Genomic DNA, 25,000 nt, shown 5'->3' with positions numbered 1-25,000 from the left:
GATTTAATTTTTTATATGAAAAAAATATATCGATATTTTCTTACAACTGATAAATGTATAATATATTTATCAGTTATGAAAAATATATGATATAAAAAGCTATAAGGGAAAACATTTAACGCTGCCGCACGTATCGAGATAGCGAGAAGCGAGCAGCGTCGCCCGTCCGTTGCCAGCTTAGTAGGAAGGAGACAGAAAACTGTATTCTGTCCTTTTCTACTATCCGAAGCTAGCCGAAGCGCCGAGCTCATACGTACGCTTACGCATACATGTCTGTTACTCCCTCCACTCACGGATGCCGATTGCCAGCGTATACGTTCTGGCATCATTGGTTCTAATATGCATGTAAATATAAATAAAATTTTTAATTTTATATAGTCCTTTATTAAAAAAATTTATCTTATGAACTTTTTATTTTTTTTTAATATTTTATTTTATTTTTCTAACTTTAATTTTCCTATTTTTCTCTAATAATAAACATTTAATTTTAATTCCAAAGTTAGATATAAACTGATAAGGTTATTTAGAATAAGAAAAAATATATAATGTGTATTTCTTTGTAAAAAATATAAATATATTTTTATAAATTTCAAACAAACACTTAATTGTAATGTACCATTAATTTGAAACCTATGCATTTTGAATATATTAAATTAATGCATTTAAATATGATTAATTAACACGTTTTAATGTATTAAATTAAAATATATCAAGTGCATATAAGTTATGTAGCAGGAAACGTATGAAAAGAGCTTCATCTAATTTACACATTTATACATGTGTAAATTAGATGAAGCTCTTTTTATATGTAAATAAAACATATTAAGATTTGCAGTATAATGTTATGCCTCTGTAGCTGCATAAGCGTATCATTTGTTTTTGTAGCACTGATAATAAATTATTATATATATTACTTTTTGATGTCATAAAAAACAATTTTTTTTGTTCGTTTAGTTCCAGTTTTTATGAAACGTTTTGAATATTTTAAGTGTATCGCACATATATATTGCGTGTTTCTCTCTTCTGTAATCGCGAGTCGTAGCAAGTGTAACAACAAATACCCATACTTTTCGATAAGGTAAGTACACTGCAAATCTTAATATGTTATATTTACACGTATAAATGTGTAAATTAGCTGAAGCCCTTTTTATACGTTTCCTGCTGCATAACTTATGCACTTGATATATTTTAATTTAATACATTAAAACGTGTTACTTAATCATATTTAAATGCATTAATTTAATATATTTAAAATGTATAGGTTTCAAATTAATGGTACATTACAATAAAGTGCTTGTTTGAAATTTATAAAAATATATTTATATTTTTTACAAAGAAATACACATTATATATTTTTTCTTATTCTAAATAATCTTATCAGTTTATATCTAACTTTGGAATTAAAATTAAATGATTATTATTAGAGAAAAATAGAAAAATTAAAGTTGGAAAAATAAAATAAAATATTTAAAAAAAATAAAATGTTCATAAGATAAATTTTTTTAATAAAAGACTATGAAGTTAAACATTTTATTTATATTTAGGTGCGTATTGAACATGCATCTTAAATAGATAATGAACGAATCATTTTCGTTTATTGGCCGAACATGTCCGACTTGTAAAATCGATTTAATATCTGAAGTTCCTCTATTGAAACTGTATCAGAAATTAAATCGAAGTGATATTTTTAATTTTATCTGTCGTCTTTTGCAAGCTTTATATAATTCTCATGACTAAAACTTAAGTACGAGAAAAATAGCGCACCGTAGCGGTAAACAAACGAACTAGCGATTACTGATTTTGCGGTGAAATTTTACTTCCACTGACTATAATTAATGAGATATAAGATAAAATAACAAAAAATAAGTGTTTCTATTAGATTTCAATGAAATACTGATTCCTAGTGATCTTATTCATATATTTGTAAATAGAAATTAATATAGTTTTCATAATTATATATATATATATATATATATATATATATATATGTATATGTATGTATGTATGTATGTATATGTATATGTATATGTATGTACATATGTATATATAGTTTTAAATTAATTTGAAATTAATAAAAATTAATTTTTATTTTGTCTATAGAAACGTGAAAAATACGTTTCCTTAACTATGGTTTTAAAAGCATTTCTATAGGAACGTTTCTTATTAATGCTTTACGGTTAAAAAATGTTGGATACGTTTAAGAAACGTATATAAAACGACCGTGTGCTACCTGGGTAATGACGTCACGCGGGGGAGGGGTAATGACGTCAGGCCGGGGGGGGTAATGACGTCACGCGGGGGAGAGGTGCCTCCCCGGTACACCCCTCACCCCTCACCCCCCTCACCCCAATATAAGTAACAGCTCTCGCGGTAGCCCACCCCCTCGCCCCTCACCCCTCACCCCAAATCGCAAGTAATATTATATTACATGCCCGGTTATCGCAATGATAAGTAATTTTACCGCAATGATAAGTAATATTATATTACATACCCGGTTATATCGCAATGATAAATAATGTTATCGCAATGATAAGTAATATTATATTATATTACCCGGTTATCGCAATGATAAGTAATTTTATCGCAATGATAAGTAATATTATATTACATGCCCGGTTATCGCAAGTATAAGTAATATTATATTACATGCCCGGTTATCGCAATGATAAGTAATATTATATTACCCGGTTATCGCAATGATAAGTAATTTTATCGCAATGATAAGTAATATTATATTACATGCCCGGTTATCGCAATGATAAGTAATATTATATTACATACCCGGTTATCGCAAGTATAAGTAATATTATATTACATACCCGGTTATCGCAATGATAAGTAATTTTATCGCAATGATAAGTAATATTATATTACATACCCTAACGCGTCGGGACATGTTTTCGCAAACAAACGGCGACCCCCAGAATCATCTTCCACGATTTTTTCTCGGAAGGAATGCAACGCGTATCAGCGCCGATGTTCGGCTGCTTCGCGCCTTTGTTTCAAAGATAAGAAAGGATTAGATGAAATATATATAAGGAGAATTGGATGTTTTATCGCAAGTATAAGTAATATTATATTACATACCCGGTTATCGCAATGATAAGTAATTTTATCGCAATGATAAGTAATATTATATTACATACCCTAACGCGTCGGGACATGTTTTCGCAAACAAATGGCGACCCCCAGAATCATCTTCAACGATTTTTTTCTCGGAAGGAATGCAACGCGTAACAGCGCCGATGTTCGACTGTTTCGCGCCTTTGTTTCAAAGATAAGAAAGGACTAGATGAAATATATATAAGGAGGATTGAAGCGCATCAAATCATAGTACGTGATTTGAACGCCAATCGACACATCGGTTGTATAGCGGTGTTCTGTTAGGAAGAATTTGTGTGATTAATGCATAAAAATGGAAGTAGACGAAGAAGATCACGCGTTGTCGGCTGACAGTGATTGCATTAGTGACTGCAGTTCAAACTTCACGGAATATATCAACAAAATAGTGTCTGTTGCGGAAATTAATGCTCTAAACGCACATAGTACAAAATTTTGTATCATATACTTTTATTATTCCACGGGTGGTGCTTTAGCTGTATGTCTTTCGTGTATAATTGCATTGCAAGGCATGGGTAGCCAAGTGATGTATGCTGTTCGAAAGCATAAAAATGAGACACTTAATGCGATGGATGGCCGATTCTGTTCAAGTTGTAGCAAGCCTTTGTATATAAGATTTCCGTGCAATATGTGCCCAATATGCACGCTGTGAAAAAACATTGAATAAGACTGTGTAAAGTGTGCGCGAGACGGAAAATTAATTTTAATATGGATAATTTTAATTATAATGAGGTCGATGATGATTATTTTGAAAATGAATATTTTGATTTGTTGAAAGACGATATCATCGATACTCTGGAGGGTAAAAAAATTTTTTTGAATGTGCAACGAATATCACCGGTGCATTTTCTACGCGATCGCGAACTCGGTTTACGCGTATCACGAACTAGTAACCACATTGTCGGACAAAGGGTCTGTATCCAACGTGAACCTGCTTATCACTGGTCTTACTCCTTCCGAGAAAAAATATACAGACGAATGTTTGACGAGTGCAAGAAAGAAGAAGAATTTAGCTATGGAAATAACTATTACTGCTATGCGACGAGCATTCTACGGAAGATTCTGTGTTTCGGCAAAGCTCTGGGCATTAGTATTTGTATAGATATTGGAAAGCGCGTAGAATTGGCGATAATGAACAATTTGCGTCCTTCGCAGTATAGGCGTTGGAAATATCCTAGATATGAAATAATGTTCCGAAAAAATTGTGACAATGCCGATGATGATGATATGAAAGTTTTGCATTGTGTTCATGGAGATGTCTTAAACCTATGCTTTCAACGTTATAAACGTATGAATATACTCTCTCACGTTCAAGATAGCGAACGATATTGTTTATCGTGTGCAAAAGTCACGTGCAAGTGCTCCGTAGAAAACTGTGACGTAGTGTTTTAAAAGTGTGAAAAAAAAAGACAGGAAGAAAATGGAAAACATCGAGCAGACTGAACGCGACCTGGTGGAGCAGTCCCGCCAAATTGCCACCTTGGGCGAGTATTTTGCATGGCTGCAGCGTTGCGAGGAATTTATCAAACAGCTCGAAGAACGCAGCCGTGTCAAGCGTCCGCGACTCTCGATCGGAAGTAGACAGTCTCTGGTGGCTAAAACCGCGCGACTCGAAGGTGCAAAGACTCGATTGCAGAGACGGTTTATACTCAGCGGTGGTGATTACAGCGGCGACAATAACGCGGAAAGACTCGTTTGGCGAGAGATCGATACCGCGTTCGATAGTCGTATTCTGACCGGTGCTGTGATTAACGCAAACTATATCGAACCTCGTCAATTTCTCGAGGATGCCAAAGACATCGTGCTCGAGCAAGTGCAAGACGTTATAAAAACACACAACAGTGTAAAAGTGAACACTATATTCAACGGTGAATTTGTGTCGGGTGATAAACGCGCGAATAAAAGTATCAATACGAGAAACTGTGAACTCTTTCGCACGTCCGATTTGCACGAGTGGTACGAGCGTCGCGTTATCGAGCCCACCCTAACAATGCTAGAAGAATTTCAGGAACGCGATAGTGGTTGGGCATTGTCGCAAATACAGAATTTGACTGTTAATGTAAATAAATATAATTCTATGCGCGCGGGATGTTATATTAAATTACCGCGAGAAATTACGGCGAAGAAAGCGGTGGTTAACGTGCAATCCAGAGACAATGCGTGTTTCGCGTGGGCAGTGGTGGCCGCTCTATATCCCACCGAAAGGAATGCGGAACGGGAATCATCGTACCCACATTACGCGACGGTGTTAAATGTACAAAATATTGAGTTTCCGATGACGTTGAACCAACTAAAAAACTTTGAACTTGCAAACAATATCTCGATCAACGTGTACAGCATCGAGAAAGAGAACAGCATTGTTCCGATACGTCTTTCGGAACACAAGAAAGACAAACATGTGAACTTGTTGTACGTGGAAGACGGCAACAGCGTCGGACATTTCGCGTGCATCAAAAATCTATCGCGACTTGTCAGTTCACAGTTGAGCAAACACAAGAATCAAAAATATATCTGTGATCGGTACGTATAATTTAAATAGTTTATGTAATTATAAAATATAATGCATTGCATAAATCTTTAATTTAAATATTTTTTTTACAAATGCTTGCACTATTTCGGATCGGAGGACAAGTTGCAGTCACATATGATCGACTGCGGGGAGATGAACGACTGCGCTATCCGATTGCCGAGCGACAATGACAAGTGGCTCGAGTTCAACAACTACACGAGGAAAGAGCGGCTTCCATTTGTGATTTATGCCGATTTGGAATGTGCGTTGACAAAGACTGACGAAGAAAAAAATTATCAGCATCATAAGGTATATAGTATAGCGTATTATATACACTGTTCGCACGACAACTCGTTATCCGTTTATAATTCTCACCGCAGTATTGATTGTATCGCGTGGTTCACCGAAGAACTTAAAAATTTAGCGTTACGTGTAAAGACTATTTTAACAACAAATGTCCCCATGGTAGATTTAACATCCGAAGAGTGGGAAAAATTTCATAGTGCAACGCATTGTCATATATGCGAAAAATTGTTTACGCAAGAAGACGATACGCGTGTACGCGATCATTGTCATTTGACCGGGCGATATAGGGGTCCCGCGCATTCAAATTGCAATCTAAATTACAAAGAATCTTTTTACATTCCCATAGTCTTTCACAATTTATCCGGTTACGACGCGCATTTCATTATCAAGGATATAGCCACGGCGTTCGAAGGGGAAATCGAATTACTTCCGATAACCAAGGAAAAATATATTTCGTTTACGAAAAATGTTGAGGAGGACTGTAAGGAAGACAAAAGAAAATCACGGAAAAATCATGTAAAATTACGCTTCATCGATTCGTATAAATTTCTTACGGCAAGTCTCGACAAATTGGCATCTTATCTAGACAAAGAAAAACTCAAAATTTTACATTCACAATTTCCAAATTTATCCGCAGAAAATTTCAGTTTTTTAACATGGAAAGGCGTCTTTCCGTACGAATATGTCGACTCTGTAGATAGGTTGCAAGATACATGTTTACCACCGCGCGAATCATTCTACAGTTCCTTGACCGGTGAAACTATATCCGAGAGCGATTACGCGCACGCCGAGAACATCTGGACGCGATTCTCCATTCGAACGCTAGGCGAATATAGCGATTTGTACCTGAAAATCGATGTCTTGTTATTAGCCGATATTTTTGAAAATTTTCGCGATAGTTGCATCAAAAGTTACGGACTCGACCCCGCGTATTACTATACTCTCCCCGGATACACGTGGGATGCCATGTTGAAGCATACAAAGATTACGTTCGAATTGCTTACCGACATCGACATGGTCATGTTTATCGAACGCGGTATACGCGGTGGTCTGAGCCAATGTTCCAACAGATACGCGCGTGCTAATAACAAGTACATGCAATCGTACGACTCATCGAAATCATCGTCATACTTGATGTATTTTGACGTTAATAATTTATACGGATGGGCAATGTGTCAACCGTTGCCCTATGCAGATTTTCGATGGGTCGACGACGTGTCGAATTTTGACATAGCATCGATCGCGTTAGATTCGCCTACGGGTTATATCCTTGAAGTCGATCTCGAGTACCCGCAACATCTTCACGATACGCACACTGACCTACCGTTTTGTCCGACACGCGACAAGCCGCCCGGCAAGCGGCAAGACAAACTCCTCGCAACGCTTTACGATAAGAAGCGTTACGTCATACACTATCGTAATCTACAGCAATGTACGCGACACGGCCTTCGCGTTACAAAAATACATCGCGTATTACAATTTACGCAATCTCCGTGGCTTTGCAATTATATTGAATTAAATACACAGTTTAGAACACTCGCGAAAAATGATTTTGAAAAAAATTTATATAAACTGATGAATAACGCGGTATTTGGCAAAACGATGGAAAATGTGCGTAATCGCATCGATGTAAAATTATTAACAAAGTGGGATGGACGATACGGCGCAGAAGCGATGATCGCCAAACCAAATTTCCATAGTCGAAGCGTTTTTTCGGAAAATTTAATCGCCGTAGAATTGCGCAAATTGGAAGTAAAATTTTATAAACCAATATACGTCGGTATGTGCATACTCGACATATCGAAAGTGTGTCTGTACGAATTTCACCACGAGTATATGTCTCCCCTGTATCGCGACAAATGTAAGATCATGTACACCGACATAGATAGTCTAATATATCACGTCGAGTGCGTCGATGCGTACGAGAACATGAAGCGCGATATCGCTAGATTCGATACGAGCGATTATGCCGCGGACAATGCGTATGGTATACCGCTCGTGAATAAAAAAGTGCCGGGCTTGATGAAGGATGAAAATAACGGTGCGATAATGACCGAATTCATCGGGCTTAGAGCAAAAATGTACGCTTTGCGAGTCGATGGTATGAAAGATACAAAAAAGGCAAAAGGCGTCAAGAGCAACGTTGTCGCGAGAACGATAACAGTCGACGATTACACGCGGTGTTTGCACGATGAGATCAAAATGACGCGACAACAGTCCTGTATAAGATCTAAATTGCACGAAGTATACACAATTCGCGAGACGAAAATTGCTCTGAGCCCGTACGACGACAAGCGGTATATCGTACCCGAAACCACCGATACTCTACCGTGGGGACATTATAGGATAACTTTATAAAATATAAAATTATTTAACCGTGTACATTTTTGTATCATAGCGCATGCGAGAGAGAGAGAGAGAGAGAGAGAGAGAGAGAGAGAGAGATTACTATACTTATTCTATCTAAGTGCGAGAGAGAAAGAGATAGCGTGAAAGAACAATGACACATGCCGAAGATATCGCGAGACTTATGATTAACGCGCGAGACAGAGAGAGAGCGCAACAAAGATATCGCGAGACATACAACTAGCGCGCGCGCGAGAGAGAGAGAGAGAGATGTCAAAGGATGGGAGCGCAACGAAAGGTGTATAAATAAATGTTTCTTTCTACAATAAAAATATAAATTTATTATAAATGTGTTACTAAACACATTTGTGTGTGTGTGTGTGTGTGTGTGTGTGTGTGTGTGTGTGTGTGTGTGTGTATGTGTGTATTATACTATTAGATGAAATATTATTTTTGTATATGTATTTCATATGTATTTCATATGTATCTCATATGTATATATGTATATATGTATATATGTATTTCATATATGTATTATATACGATTATTGGAAAGGATGTATTAATAAAGATTTTTGTATTTTATATATTTCATGTATATTTTTATATGTTGTACATATTTTTTCTTGAAAATGAAAAATAAACACTGTATGATTAATTAAATCACATTGTCCTTATGTATCCAAGAGTTGTGTGAATTGTCAAATCCCAGCCATTTCACGTAAACCTCGTCACCCCTCCTGCGCAGTACTTTCTCCACGAGATATACGTCAGGATAATTCGCGCGATGCAACTCGTGCTCGTAGAACGCTCCGGCGATAGATGTTTTGCGATAGTCCTCGAGTAAATAGCTTACGGGATTAGTATGCTGCACTTTTACAATTTTAAACACCTCGGTTGTCCAATTTGGCGTGTAACCCTTCTCGAAAATTGTCTTGTACTTGCTAACGCGTACCGAGTCACCTACTCTGAATTTCGTCGGACCCGCGATATTTACGCGGTTGTACACCGTAGTCATGAGTCTTTCAGCGATCGCGGGGGTAACGTCGACGGGTCGCATACCGATCGTTCGATGCTTGCGCGCGTTGTAATCCGATACGAGTCGCGGCAACGCGTGGATCCACTTGTAAGATCCGTTCAGCGTAAACATCTTCCACATGTCGTTTTTCAGCGTGCGATTGAATCGCTCAACGATCGATGCCTTCAATACCGAATACGTAGAATAGTGATTGATGTTATGTTTTCGCACGAGCCGTTGCACGTCGGCATTATAAAATTCCTTCCCTTTATCGGTCTGTATGTTTTTCGGACATCTCTTGCTATCTCGAATTATCTCGGCGATAGCGTCAGCTGTCTCGCTTCCGCCTTTACTCTTGAGTGGTACAGCCCACGCGTGCTTGCTCAACGCATCGATGACTGTGAGTATGTAGTGGTAACCTCTGTTGAAACGAGAGTACGGACGCATCTCGACGATGTCAGCTTGCCACAGGTCATCGTATCCCCGCACTATGACGTGTCTTCGGGGAAAATTTTTTCTCGCCGATGCGTGCAGTTTGTTCACCAACTGCCGTTTCTCTAAACTATGTTGTTTCTTCGCTTCCCCGGTTATTCCCGATCGCCGATCCATCGTTGACGTTCGATAGTCGTTCGATAGACGTTCGATAGACGTTCCTGGCCCGTTCGTTGGCGTTCGATAGACGTTCCTCACACGTTCGATAGTCGTTCACTGCCGTCGTTCACCCGTTTGTTGCCGTCCTTGACCCTGTTGGTAGTCGCTTCTAAGTAGTCCGTAGCCTCGTTCACAGTCGTTTCTGACCCGTTCGTAGCCTCGTTGGCAATCGTTTCTGACCCGTTCGTAACCGTTCCGGAGTTGTATGCCGCCTCGTATGTAACCGTTCCTGACGTGTTCATAGCCTTGTTCGCAGCCGTCCTTGAGGTGCGCGTAGCCTCGTTCGCAGTTGTTCTTGAATTGGTCGTAGCCTCGTTCGCAGCCGTTTCCTCTTCGATCACTGCCACTCATTGTAGTTTGATAGCCGTTCCATAACCGTTTGTAGTCGTTTGACAACCTTTCGTAGATGTTCGATAAGCCTTTGTAGATGCTCAATAAGTGTACAATAGCCACTCCTAAGCCGTTCACTACAACCGCTCATTACAGGTTGATAACCGTTTCTGAATTAGTGTTAATCGCACGCCGAAGCTCGTTTATAGCAGTCTGTAAAGCTCGCATGTCCTTCTCGAACGCAGTCAGCTTCTCGTCTGATTCTTTCTGTTGATTCTTCAACGTTTTAACGCATTGTTCCACGTACAGTTTGTTGACTGCATCGGTATCGGCCTCAGGTTGCGCTACACGGCGAATTTTGCGCGACCTCGCGTCATAGTCCGTAGCGACGCGACATAGAGCGTTTTGACGCAAGTAACTCGTCACCACTTTACCCCAACGATTGCTTGTGTCGATCGCATCATTTCTCCGTTCGAATAATCCAAATTTGTTGATAGGCATTTTTTTCGATGCGAGTGACATCGATCGACTGATAAGTTATGTCGAGACACCGTTTAATTTATAATAAGGCCGGCTTCGCGAAGTTCCTCTAGGATCGACAGGATCTCGTTGTCGTGAGCGTTGTGGCCAGCTCGGTGCGAAGCGTCGAGCAATCGTAGCCGATCCACTAGCTCGTTGGGGTCGTCCCAGTGCACGTAATCGATCTTATTGTCGGTTAGCGTCATCGCGCGAGGCATGAATACTCCCGTTCCGGATTTATTTTTTTTCGATTCGATCGACATCAACGGTGCGATAATTTGTTTATACTTGTATCCCTTGTTGCTATTTAATCGACCTTGCGCATTATATTTGCGTTTATGCGCACTCGTCGCCATTAATATGCTCTTATATTTTTGCATATCGTCCTCAGTGTATACGACGTCATCGGGAATTCTCTTGAAGATCAACTCGTATAATCCAGGTGTACCGATATACCTCACTTTGTCAATGATTATAGAGTCATCTCTATCAATGTCGAATCGTTTGTTACCGAGACGCATTTCATTCTCGTCGAAATAGACACCGTACACGTGATCGATCTTGTTTTTTTTGTCGCCACTAAGGAGAGCGCTCATGTACTTTTGTCCCAGTGGTCCCAAGTGCTCTCGTAACACTTCTTGATCTTCCGACGTTTGTAACCTGTTTCGAACAGATGTTTCGAGCGGGTTGCCCGTGGTTTCGAAAACATTTTCGATTGCGAGTGATTCAGGGTTGATCGTGGGTTGTACGATTCTCGTTGTCACTGACGGTGTAGAGGTTATCGGCGGTTCATCCAGTAAAGCATCCGATAGATCGGATGTACGCGGTGTCGATAACAAACGATTCGCCTTCCATTGTTTCCTCTTTTTCGGTGTTGCATCCACCACCTCCACCTCCTCCTCCTCCTCTTCCTTCTTGTACCGCTTGATGGGTAACGTTTTAATCTTCGCGTCAGCGTTACTCTCCGGCTCGTTTTTCACCGCGATTGAGCTAGAGTTGCCGGCGATCTTTTGCAGTGGCTCGATAATAGGCCCAAAATGGGTCTTGACCGCGATATCGTCGTCGATCTTACCGGTCTTCAAAGCGCGATGTTTCTTGCGGATCGATTCGCTCGTTTTCTCAATCTGCTTCGCAAGCTTTTCACGCTCGCGAATATTATCACTTCCAGCCATGTCGACGGAGTGTCGAGCGTTTCACCCCTCTCGACGGAATGTCGGCAGCGACTAATCGTTTCGCGGTATCGCGAACACGTTAAATCCTTTTCTGTATCGCCCGTTCGTAAGCGAGCTGTCCTTATCTATCACTAGGAATCCATACCTTTGCTGCCAAGTACAACATAATTCACTGAAATCCTCGTACGACATGTCGGTATTCACGTGATCGTTGTACACGTGTTTCAAGTTGGTACCATCCTGTTTAAACAAGATCAGCAGGTTCGCGTTGTCGCGTATAAGATGTTTTGGTATTCTCGCGTACGTCTGACAGAGATAGAAGCAGTCGACGTTCGAGTGACGACCCATTGCAAAGTACTCTCTTATCGTATCTTGCTTGTCGCACGCCACATCATCGAAAACGAAAATCGAGTTTGGACATGCCTCGCTCGGTGGAATGATGTCACTGTTATTCGAGAACGTAAAGTAGTCGATTTCGTCGATCGGCGTCAACAAATTCTCCAGATATCGATATTTCGGCTGTTGCAGCGACTTCGAGTACACGTACACGTTCTCGAAACGTACACCGTGCGGACTTTCCAGTAGACTTATCAGAACGTTGGTTTTACCGCAATTCGAGGGGCCGCAAACGATCGCGCGTATAGTAGTCGGTAGCATCGTACCGTATCTGCGCATCTCCGCGTTGTCCCCCATTGATCGTAATCTGTCATCGCAATTCGTCACGCGTATCGTCAAAGGTTGTCGTACGAACCGCATGTTTTCTCTTTCGAATCAATTTTGCAAATGATCGCGAGGGGGGAGACCTATTTATAGAGGTGTCTCGACTCGAAACCGCTCAGTATCAAAAATGTTTCTCCTTCTGTCGGATGAAAGAGACATTTTCCGGCTTACCGCCGAGCAACTGCAGTATATCCCAAAGATTGTTTTACTGCAAAATTTTGGTGATTACGTGGAACGATTATGGGACAAGCTTCCAGAATATATAAAGGCTGATTCGGAGGTTCAACAATATCGTTCGTGCATGCGACATTACAATCAGCCGTGGCAGCGAACGCACATCGACGGTCCGCCACCGTTAATAAAAGATTGCTACGTATGTCAGCGAGAATTGTGAGAGGCAGCGGTCTCTTAAATCGTGCGATAAACGCGCTTCCGATCGAATTTCATATTCCCGGCTATCAGTTTTGCGGTCCAGGCACGCGGTTGCAGAAGCGATTAGCCAGAGGCGATCGTGGTATCAATCCATTGGACGCGGCGTGTCGTGAACACGATATAGCATACTCTCGGAGCAACGATCTCACCGAGAGACACGCGGCGGATAGGATACTCGCCGAGAAAGCGCGAAATCGCATCGGTGCGGGAGATTCGACTCTCGGTGAGAGAGCCGCCGCCACAGCTGTCTGGGCAGCGATGAAAGCCAAGACGAAGCTCGGTATGGGTATGAAGAGGACAAAGACGAAGACGAAGACGAAGAAAAATACGGCGAAGAAACGAATACTTCCGGTAGCGAAACGCGGCGGCGTGTTGCCGATTCTACCAATGTTGGGTGCGCTCGGATCCCTGATCGGTGGAGCGGCGGGTGTAGCGAAGGCGGTGAACAACGGAAAAGCCGCGCAACGTCACTTGCAAGAGATGCTACGTCACAATCGCGCCATGGAAGGTCGCGGATTATATCTCGCTCCTTACAAATACGGACGAGGAGTGTCAACGAGAAGAAAAAAAAAAAAATGTCAAAGAGACGCTAAAAATGCCGCAGGGCGCAACTACCAACGTACAATTGCTACAACTGGCAAGACGTGTGCGCATTCCATATTTTAGAGGTGTTTTCATGCGCGACTCTTTACCGATCGGTGGTATATTTCGAAACGAGAGCGGTATCGTAAATTTGGATAGCGTCGAAGGACCGGGTACTCATTGGGTAGCGTACGCAAAGAGGGGAGATCGTGTCGTATATTTCGACAGTTTCGGCAATCTTCGACCACCGAATGAATTGGTGCGATATTTCGGACGAAACGTAACGAAGATACAGTACAATCACACATCTGTTCAAACTTACGATCAGAGCATCTGCGGACAATTGTGCTTGCAGTTTCTTCGAACGGTCGATACGTGTGAATTTAAAGACTGATATTGCGCTATTTAATTCAGTATTCGTTAAACAGTTTTACCGACATGTCTATGACATTCACGTTGACTGGGAAGAGTAGCGTTCTCGCGGCAAACTTCTTTCCCGCCGTAGATTTGGGCGATGATGCATACGAGCTCGGTCTAACGGATTTTGAGACTTATCACACGATACCGAATGTGAATTCCTCGAATAATAAATTTTATTTTGGCAAAGACGACGCGGAAATTACGATTCCCGAGGGATCCTACGAGTTGCGAGATATACATGCATTTTTGAAACATGCAATTTCACGGAAACATCGCGATAAGAAACACATTGACGACGGTGACTATGAAGATGGAGAATATCCGATAGTGCTCCGCGCTAATTACAATACGATGAGGAGCGAGATCAAATGCGCATACAGAATAAACTTTAGCAAGCCCGACAACATTGGATCGTTGCTAGGATTCTCGAATCGTATTCTCGAGCCGCGAAAATGGTACAAATCGAACATGCCGATTAACATTATCAACGTGAATATTATCCGCGTAGAGTGTAACGTGACCGCGGGCGCGTACAACAACGGCAAACTCGTTCATACGATACATGAATTTTCACCGAGGATACCACCGGGATATAAGATATCGGAAACGCCAGCGCAGATCATTTACCTACCGATCATCGCGCGGAGCATTACGGATTTAACGCTACGCGTTGTCAACCAGAACGGACGATTGCTCGATTTTCGAGGAGAAGAGATCACCGTAAGATTACACGTACGACGGCTACGGCGATAACATACGTATGCGACGTATGAGATGCTCATGTTGAACGGATCGAAAGACGTGAGAGATAACGCAATCTTTACGAGGCCAGCTACAACAACAACAACGTCGACGTTCGCTAATATCCAATCATTCAAGAAAAAGAAACTCAGCGCATCGAACGTTGCGTTTTTACAATCTTTGGGATTCGCGGTGCGAAACAGCTGAACGATGACCGGCATCCTCAACATCGGTGACGCGCCAATCTTCGACGATCGTATCGTCAAGATCGAGACTCACACGTACAACCCGTTCGCCAATACAACGTTCGGATACAGTGACGAGATAAGAATACCCATACAACAACAGGATCTGTATACGTTGCCGTATGAGAGTTTCCTATACATCGAGGGAGAACTAACGAAAAACAGACCATCAGCTGACGGAGGAGTTGATGTGGCACTGGGAAATAATTGCGTCGCATTCATGTTCGATGAGATTCGATACGAACTCGATGGCGTTGAGATTGATCGCAATAGAAACGTAGGAATAACTACTACTCTCAAAAACTATGTAACGATATCATCCGATAGAAGCGTTATTATGAGGAACACCGGCTGGGATGCGTCGACCAATGCGAATGGTCACTTCAATTTTTGCGTACCGCTCTACATGTTATTGGGATTTTGCGAGGATTACAAACGCGTGGTGATTAACGCTCGTCACGAATTGATCTTAATACGATCGCGCAACGACAACAATTGTCTGCTTGGAGATTCAACGCTGGAGCCTGCGATCAACATATTCAAGATACAATGGCGAATGCCACACGTGCTGTTGAGCGAGATCGAAAAACTGTCGATGCTGCGTGCTCTGGAAAGTGGACGATATCTCAGCATGGGTTTTCGCTCGTGGGATCTATACGAGTATCCGCTATTGCAGCGTACAACCAAGCATTCGTGGGCCATTAAGACCGCGACTCAGCTGGAGAAACCACGCTACGTTGTCTTCGCTCTGCAAACAGGCCGGAAGAATGTTATGTCTGAGGATACGAGTCGATTCGACGACTGCAAATTGATCAACGTGAAACTCTATCTGAACTCGGAATGTTATCCGTACGATGATATGAACCTGGATTTCGATAAAAACAGATGGTCCATTCTGTACGACACGTACACGCGCTTCTGCAAGAATTATTACGGATACGAGTATCTCGAGCCGAGTCTCACCGTCTCGATGTTTCTACGTAACGGTCCGTTCGTGATTATCGATTGTTCTCGACAAAACGAATCGGTCAAGAGCGCAACCGTGGATGTGAGATTGGAATTCGAGTGTAAGGAGAACGTGCCGACGAATACCACTGCGTACTGTCTCATCATACACGATCGCGTGATCCAGTACAATCCGTTGACCAACGTTGTACGCAAAATCATCTAAGTGTTCGCGACACAAGAGAGAGAGGAGAAGAGGAGCAGGATATATAAATCAAAGTGTTGCGAGGCGTTGGTTTTAGAGTGTCGTCATTCCTCGCGACGAGAGAGATCTCGTCATGTCCGTACCAACGTTTGTGGATCTGCAAGGATTTATTGTCGGGAGAAATTTTGTCGTGAAGGAAGCGGCAATCCTGAGAAAGGGATATGTTCTCTCGCATTACTTTTTCGCAAGTCCCGTACCGTAGAGAGTGCTTACAAAATCTGAGCGATGTCAAGTCTCATGGCTGATTAGAAATCATCACGGATTACAATGGGAAGACGGAAACGTTCCGTATGGCTTGGCTCAGCGTGTAATTACAACAGCTGTCGTTGGTACGATACACGAAGAAGAAGAAGAAGAAGAAGAAGAAGAAGAATCGTCTGTCGTGTACGTTAAAGGACTTGAAAAGCGAGAATGGCTTACCGATATACTAGACGATGCGGGAAACGGCTATATCATTGAAACCTTGGATGCAGATTACGAAGATATTGATTCTCTAAATAAATTAGATATTACCAATAGTATGCGATGTGGAAAACATGTTAAGAATTGCGCATTACAAAATGTATTCAAAATATTTAACTGGTGGTCGCAACGCCAGAAAGAATTGCAAGAAAAATAAAATATGTAAACATTAATATGTGTTATCTCTTATTTCCCCACCCTAATCCTTTCCTTGCGTTTCTAAGAATTCTTTTGTCCGAGCGCCGTCTCCCCCTTCTCCTAAATTTCAAAGCGTTAGAAGCATTGATCCCCCACCACATTATACTTTTGGAAGATGAGCGTCACGTATACACTTAATTCCTGTACGATCAGTGTCGCGTTAACCGTTCACTTGGTGGTTCACTTTTCATAACCCCCCCAGAGAAATGTACTACGTCGAAAGAAGCAGCAGCAGCGGCAGCATCGGAAGACGCGTGAATAATTACGTGTCGAGTCGTGATAAAACTCCATTGTTTGAGAAGAAATGTGACGAGTAAGTTTCGTTTAACTTCTTTCTCTATTTTTCTATTTTTACAAATTTTATTATTATTACTATTATTTAATTTTAATTTTTCCCGTAGCATTTCGTTGGAGCGTCGTGCGGTTCGTATACTAGGTAGACGATACGCATTGACTGCTACGGAATTCAAATTCCTTGAAATTGGTATCAACGTGGGTCCGCCGAGTTACGTGGTGATTGCCATAAGAGATCATCGGGGAAAAGAACTGATATTATCTTTCGAAACGTGGAAGGGACTCTGTGAGCAACGTCATAACATTCTAAATCTCCTTCGGAACGGCTCTCAAGACATCTACAATTTTATAAGTGTTGGACTGCTAACAGTGCGAGTTCATACGATTAACGACACTAAACTCATAAGTCTCGAATCTTCATACGTACGCATGATGATCGAATCGACGTTACACCGTATGTTCGATCTCGATCAATGTATAGATGTAACTTTTGATCGATTGATTAGAGTGACCGAGACAGTTGATGTCAAATTTACGCTATTCTCCAATATCGCGTCCACTGTAACGGATCCGAAAGAAGTATCGAATGTAATACGCGCTAGCGACACCTTCAACAAGGATCAACTCGTCGATTGCGAGCTGGCAGCTTTAGCTTTTAATCCACATAGTGTGTAAGAAAAAAAATATGTATAAAAAGAAGAATAAAGAGATTAGATAAGTCTAAATCATGTAATTTCTTCGCACGTATTCCCACCCACCCAATCCTCTTCAAAGAAATACCGCTGTTTATATTGTTTATAGGGGGTGAGGGGGTGTACCGGGGAGAGCTATTTTGTTTGCGAAAACATGTCCCGACGCGTTAGGGTATGTAATATAATATTACTTATCACTGCGATAAACGGGTATGTAATATAATATTACTTATACTTGCGATAAAACATCCAATTCTCCTTATATATATTTCATCTAATCCTTTCTTATCTTTGAAACAAAGGCGCGAAGCAGCCGAACATCGGCGCTGATACGCGTTGCATTCCTTCCGAGAAAAAATCGTGGAAGATGATTCTGGGGGTCGCCGTTTGTTTGCGAAAACATGTTCCAACGCGTTAGGATATGTAATATAATATTACTTAACATTGCGATAAAATTACTTATCATTGCGATAGCCGGGTATGTAATATAATATTACTTATACTTGCGATAACCGGGTATGTAATATAATATTACTTATCATTGCGATAACCGGGCATGTAATATAATATTACTTATCATTGCGATAAAATTACTTATCATTGCGATAACCGGGTAATATAATATTACTTATCATTGCGATAACCGGGCATGTAATATAATATTACTTATCATTACGATAAAATTACTTATCATTGCGATAACCGGGTAATATAATATAATATTACTTATCATTGCGATAACATAATTTATCATTGCGATATAACCGGGTATGTAATATAATATTACTTATCATTGCGATAAAATTACTTATCATTGCGATAACTGGGCATGTAATATAATATTACTTGCGATTTGGGGTGAGGGGTGAGGGGTGAGGGGGTGGGCTACCGCGAGAGCTGTTACTTATATTGGGGTGAGGGGGGTGAGGGGTGAGGGGTGTACCGGGAGGTCCCTCTCCCCCGCGTTACGTCATTACCCCCCCCCCGGCGTGACGTCATTACCTCTCTCCCGCGTGACGCCATCAACCCCTCCCCCGCGTGACATCATTACCCCTCCCCGCGTGACGTCATTACCCCCCCCCCCCCCCGCGGGACGTCATTACCCCCCGCGTGGCGTCATCAACCCCCCTCCGCGTGACGCCATCAACCCCTCCCCCGCGTGACGTCATTACCCCCCGCGTGACGTCATTACCCCTCCCCGCGTGACGTCATTACCCCTCCCCGCGTGACGTCATTACCCCCTCCCCCCCGCGAGACGTCATTACCCCCGCGTGACGTCATCAACCCCCCTCCCGCGTGACGTCATCCCCCCCGCGCGTGACGTCATACACCACCACCCCCGCGTGACGTCATTACCCCTCCCCCCGCGCGTGACGTCATTACCCCCTCCGCGTGACGTCATTACCCCTCCCCCCGGTTCCCCTCTCCCCTCACCCCCCCTGAGATCCCCGAGTTAGAACCCGCCTTGTATACCTACTCATAATCAGTGAGATATAAGATAAAATAACAAAAAAATAAGCGTTTCCACTGAAAATCAGTAAAATACTCACTGATTCTCAGTGAAATCTTATTTTACTGTTTAAATTAGTGTTATTTTCACTGATTCACTTTTAGAGAGTACATATTCTCATTATAACACGTAAGATTTGTATAAAATTAATACATTACACATTTATATGTATTTAAATAACATGGATAAACGTGTTTTTTGGAAATTACACAAATGAAATAAGTTACATTAACACATTGAAATTTGCAGTGCATTGCGAAGAATTTTGAGATTTGTTTAAAGCCACAAAAGTAGCTTTCTTGGCAGACAACGGACGGTCAAATATAAAAAAATTTTTTATTTTCTCAAAAATACATAGTGTTTTTGATGTCGCTGATTCTAATTCTGAACATAGATTTATGAAATTTCAAGCCTAAGAGCAGTAATGATAACATGAATAAATACACTTCTCGCAAAAATTAAGGGAGCAAAAAAAAATTCCAAATTTTTCGGTGATTTTTGACGGGCTGTATTTAGGTGAAAAATGGTCGTATCGAGGTCGTTAAAAAAGCATTTTGAAGCTCCAAGATTCTAGTTTTCAGATTTTTTGCTCAAAAATTTTTAGGAACAACAGTTTTCACGTGAACATAACAAATAGCGCGAAAAAAAATTTTTGCAAATTTTTTGCATCTTATTTTTCGGTCCACGGGCTTGGAAAAATTTTTTTGAGCTAAACCATTGCATGGGTCAGATAGCCTGTTTATCCAGCTTTAATTTCTTTTTTTAATTTTTTCTCTACGTTGATTTCTCGCGGAGCTATCGGATTTTGAATGAAAAAGGATCCTTTTGTCTTCAACCACTGATATCTCAGCAACCAATGGGCGTATCGAAAATTGAAGGGCAGTTTTGAAATCTGGAATAAATTTCCTACAAGATTCCTCCACGACTTTTGGGAAAAAAAATTTTTTCTACCCTCGGTATTGAGTTGTAAAAAGTGAAAAAAAGTGACTTTTTCCCTTGTTTTGGTAAATCGACTGCATCTTTGCAATATTGATGGAAAGGCTGATGTTTGAAGGAATTTTTACAGCTCAATATACCCCCAATAGCCCTGTAAATCGCCAGATCGATCCACTGAGCGGGTTTTCTCGACCGATTGATAAAAATTTCAGAAAAAATTAAAGGAGCAAGATTTTTGTTGCTAAACATCGTGTAATCTCCTTAAAAATGGAAAAATTGATTTTTTTTCGACTTTTCTCACAATTCTGCATCTGTTACTGGTTAATTTTGAAAAAAAAAAAAAATTTTTTTTAATTTTCAAAAAAAATTTTTTATTATGACAAAATCAATTACTGAAGTTTTCTTGCGAAAATTTTGATTTGTTACTTATCAACCGCCGGCATTTGCGTTACCCAAAGCGTACCACGTGGAGGTTGCACGGTCAGATTTACGCTTCTTTTGTGCTTACGCACATGTGTGTGTGTGGTTCTTTAAGAAAAATGAGACCCCGTGGTTCGTCAGTTCCACAGTATTTTATGACTCCAAACTCATTCTCTGAAGAGAGTGTGTGTGTGTGTGTGTGTGTTTAGTATCTAGTGTTGCCGCCTCTACTCCGAATCACCGCTTGCAACCTTGCACGCATATTCGAAATGCAATTCCGGATCATCGACTGCGGAATCCTTCGCCCAGTTGCAATTAAGGCGCGCTCTAGAGCAGCCAAATTGTTTAAATTTGGGTAATTTTCACGCAATCGACGGCCCAGGACATCCCAGACGTGCTCAATAGGATTGAGATCAGGGCTCATCGCAGGATGCCTCAACAACGTAATGTCATGTCTCTGAAAAAACTGACGTGTTATGTTCGCTGTGTGAGGGCAAGCATTATCCTGCATAAAAATGAATCCTCTCGTGTTTTGTCTTCGAGGTAACACAAACGGTCTCAAGATTTGGTCGATGTAGCGCCTAGCATTAAGGTTTTCGCGGACAATAACCAAAAGAGTTCGCGATGACCGTGAAACTCCAGCCCAAACCATCACTGATCCTCCATTGTAAGCTGCAACGGGACGAATGAAGTTTTGTGCATAACGTTCTCCCTGACGACGCCAAACTCGGGGTCTTCTGTCGTTACCGTACAGACAAAACCGAGACTCGTCAGAGAACAGAACATTACTCCATTGCCACATGTTCCAGTTCACATGTTGGCGAGCGTACGCTAGGCGAGCTCTGCAATGTGCGGGTGTTAACATTGGCCCCCGAGCAGCATTTCTGGCTCGCAATCCAGCTTCGCGAAGACGATTACCAACCGTTGATCTGGATATGTTTCGCGGTCGCCCTCGTTGTTGTTGCTGCTGTCGACGGTTTGGAAAATTCTGAGCGACAACGTTAGCTGGAACAAAAGGTTCTTGACGTACACGTCGAACGATTGCCCGATCGTCCCGACGAGTCGTTACGCGATGTCGACCTTGTCCAGCTCGTCGCTCATATCCAGCAATTTCCAAATAACGGTTGTAGGCACGAGACACAACCGAAGAACGAGTACTGGGTACACCTCGGGGGTATCAACTTTTTATTAATTCAATTAAATTTTAATAAGAAAAATTAAGGTATTGAAAAGGTCAATCGCTTCAAAATCGAGTCAGTACTCGCTTCATAATCGAGTAATACTCGTTCTACGAAATTCCGTGCAATAAATTCTCGACTTTTTCTGCGAAGCTAACAAGTGTAAAAAAAAAAACAGTGTTTCTCAAAACTCATCGTCTTTGGTAAAAAAAACCAATCAACAGTTTTTTTCAAAACTAATCATTTTTTTGAAAACTCGATAAAAAAAAATTAACGAAAAGTTTTTGTAAACTTTAATTTTTTTTAATTTTTTCATCATGCCTAGGCGGCATTTATATGTACCAGAAGTCGCTCAGCTAGTGACTCTTGTCCAAGAGGGGTACAGATATCGGGAAGTTGGTGACAGACTGGGCATTAGTTCTTCGGTTGTGTCTCGTGCCTACAACCGTTATTTGGAAACTGCTGGATATGAGCGACGAGCTGGACAAGGTCGACATCGCGTAACGACTCGTCGGGACGATCGGGCAATCGTTCGACGTGTACGTCAAGAACCTTTTGTTCCAGCTAACGTTGTCGCTCAGAATTTTCCAAACCGTCGACAGCAGCAACAACAACGAGGGCGACCGCGAAACATATCCAGATCAACGGTTGGTAATCGTCTTCGCGAAGCTGGATTGCGAGCCAGAAATGCTGCTCGGGGGCCAATGTTAACACCCGCACATTGCAGAGCTCGCCTAGCGTACGCTCGCCAACATGTGAACTGGAACATGTGGCAATGGAGTAATGTTCTGTTCTCTGACGAGTCTCGGTTTTGTCTGTACGGTAACGACAGAAGACCCCGAGTTTGGCGTCGTCAGGGAGAACGTTATGCACAAAACTTCATTCGTCCCGTTGCAGCTTACAATGGAGGATCAGTGATGGTTTGGGCTGGAGTTTCACGGTCATCGCGAACTCTTTTGGTTATTGTCCGCGAAAACCTTAATGCTAGGCGCTACATCGACCAAATCTTGAGACCGTTTGTGTTACCTCGAAGACAAAACACGAGAGGATTCATTTTTATGCAGGATAATGCTTGCCCTCACACAGCGAACATAACACGTCAGTTTTTTCAGAGACATGACATTACGTTGTTGAGGCATCCTGCGATGAGCCCTGATCTCAATCCTATTGAGCACGTCTGGGATGTCCTGGGCCGTCGATTGCGTGAAAATTACCCAAATTTAAACAATTTGGCTGCTCTAGAGCGCGCCTTAATTGCAACTGGGCGAAGGATTCCGCAGTCGATGATCCGGAATTGCATTTCGAATATGCGTGCAAGGTTGCAAGCGGTGATTCGGAGTAGAGGCGGCAACACTAGATACTAAACACACACACACACACACACACTCTCTTCAGAGAATGAGTTTGGAGTCATAAAATACTGTGGAACTGACGAACCACGGGGTCTCATTTTTCTTAAAGAACCACACACACACATGTGCGTAAGCACAAAAGAAGCGTAAATCTGACCGTGCAACCTCCACGTGGTACGCTTTGGGTAACGCAAATGCCGGCGGTTGATAAGTAACAAATCAAAATTTTCGCAAGAAAACTTCAGTAATTGATTTTGTCATAATAAAAAATTTTTTTTGAAAATTAAAAAAAAATTTTTTTTTTTTCAAAATTAACCAGTAACAGATGCAGAATTGTGAGAAAAGTCGAAAAAAAATCAATTTTTCCATTTTTAAGGAGATTACACGATGTTTAGCAACAAAAATCTTGCTCCTTTAATTTTTTCTGAAATTTTGATCAATCGGTCGAGAAAACCCGCTCAGTGGATCGATCTGGCGATTTACAGGGCTATTGGGGGTATATTGAGCTGTAAAAATTCCTTCAAACATCAGCCTTTCCATCAATATTTGCAAAGATGCAGTCGATTTACCAAAACAAGGGAAAAAGTCACTTTTTTTCACTTTTTACAACTCAATACCGAGGGTAGAAAAAATTTTTTTTCCCAAAAGTCGTGGAGGAATCTTGTAGGAAATTTATTCCAGATTTCAAAACTGCCCTTCAATTTTCGATACGCCCATTGGTTGCTGAGATATCAGTGGTTGAAGACAAAAGGATCCTTTTTCATTCAAAATCCGATAGCTCCGCGAGAAATCAACGTAGAGAAAAAATTAAAAAAAGAAATTAAAGCTGGATAAACAGGCTATCTGACCCATGCAATGGTTTAGCTCAAAAAAATTTTTCCAAGCCCGTGGACCGAAAAATAAGATGCAAAAAATTTGCAAAAATTTTTTTTCGCGCTATTTGTTATGTTCACGTGAAAACTGTTGTTCCTAAAAATTTTTGAGCAAAAAATCTGAAAACTAGAATCTTGGAGCTTCAAAATGCTTTTTTAACGACCTCGATACGACCATTTTTCACCTAAATACAGCCCGTCAAAAATCACCGAAAAATTTGGAATTTTTTTTTGCTCCCTTAATTTTTGCGAGAAGTGTATAAACGTATATACTTATGCAGAGAACTTTCTTTTAACATTATCGAGAACTAATTATGTAGATGTAGAAAGCTCCTTTATTACTTTAGAGTCTTTTTCGTTGGTTTTCTAATTTTTTACTTCTATGGTATTAATTTAATATTTATGAAATACCATTAATTTATCAACTCAAGAGTCACAAAAGTGGCTTTCCCGGAAGTCTAATGTCGCGCCTTTGTAGCTGCATAAGTGCATCTATTTGTATTTGTAGCACTAATAATAAATTATCGTCTATTACCCTTTGATGTCATCAAAAAGAATTTTACTTGTTCGTTTAGTTCGTTTTTGTGAAACGTTTTGAATAATTTAAGTGTATCACATATATATTGCGTGTCTCTCTTTTCTGTAATCGCGAGTCGTAGCAAGTGTGATGGTAACAACAAATATCCATACTTTTCGATAAGTAGTATCTCTATTTAGTGTATCTCTATTTACTTTCTAATCTGAAAAAAGCATCTCCATTATTTCA

At 41.1% G+C, this 25,000-nt stretch overlaps 4 protein-coding genes across 7 annotated transcripts in view; 3 read left to right on the top strand and 1 right to left on the bottom strand.

The window, feature by feature from the left end:
- The window catches only part of LOC145971001 (cytochrome P450 4C1-like), a 59,616-nt gene that overhangs the window by 25,088 nt on the left and 9,528 nt on the right, over nt 1-25,000 (top strand). The window contains exon 1 of one of the 4 annotated variants that reach the window (XM_083098158.1): nt 970-1,078. The exons of 2 other annotated variants lie outside the window; for them this stretch is intronic. The gene's annotated coding sequence lies outside the window, so the exon portion shown is untranslated. Of the gene's footprint in view, nt 1-969; nt 1,079-25,000 lie in introns of those variants that run through there. One more of the 4 variants, XM_083098162.1, reaches the window with a different exon arrangement.
- Nucleotides 2,391-6,582, top strand: LOC145970739 (uncharacterized). The gene has a single exon (XM_083097664.1). It carries the CDS (start codon nt 4,541-4,543, stop codon nt 5,648-5,650), a length of 1,110 nt encoding a protein of 369 aa, XP_082953790.1. The 5' UTR covers nt 2,391-4,540; the 3' UTR covers nt 5,651-6,582.
- On the top strand, nt 6,607-9,185 carry LOC145970738 (uncharacterized). The gene has a single exon (XM_083097663.1). The coding sequence runs from the start codon at nt 6,902-6,904 to the stop codon at nt 8,291-8,293; it is 1,392 nt and encodes a 463-aa protein (XP_082953789.1). The 5' UTR covers nt 6,607-6,901; the 3' UTR covers nt 8,294-9,185.
- Nucleotides 10,686-12,107, bottom strand: LOC145969925 (uncharacterized). The gene has a single exon (XM_083096267.1). The coding sequence runs from the start codon at nt 11,968-11,970 to the stop codon at nt 10,834-10,836; it is 1,137 nt and encodes a 378-aa protein (XP_082952393.1). The 5' UTR covers nt 11,971-12,107; the 3' UTR covers nt 10,686-10,833.

This window comes from Camponotus vicinus, unplaced genomic scaffold (assembly GCF_025532165.1).
Source record: "Camponotus vicinus isolate PSW18456_S1 unplaced genomic scaffold, iyCamVici1.0 SCAF_4, whole genome shotgun sequence".
NCBI lineage: Eukaryota > Metazoa > Arthropoda > Insecta > Hymenoptera > Formicidae > Camponotus > Camponotus vicinus.
Note: the sequence above shows the minus strand (reverse complement) of the source record. Positions and strands in the feature narration are given on the sequence as shown.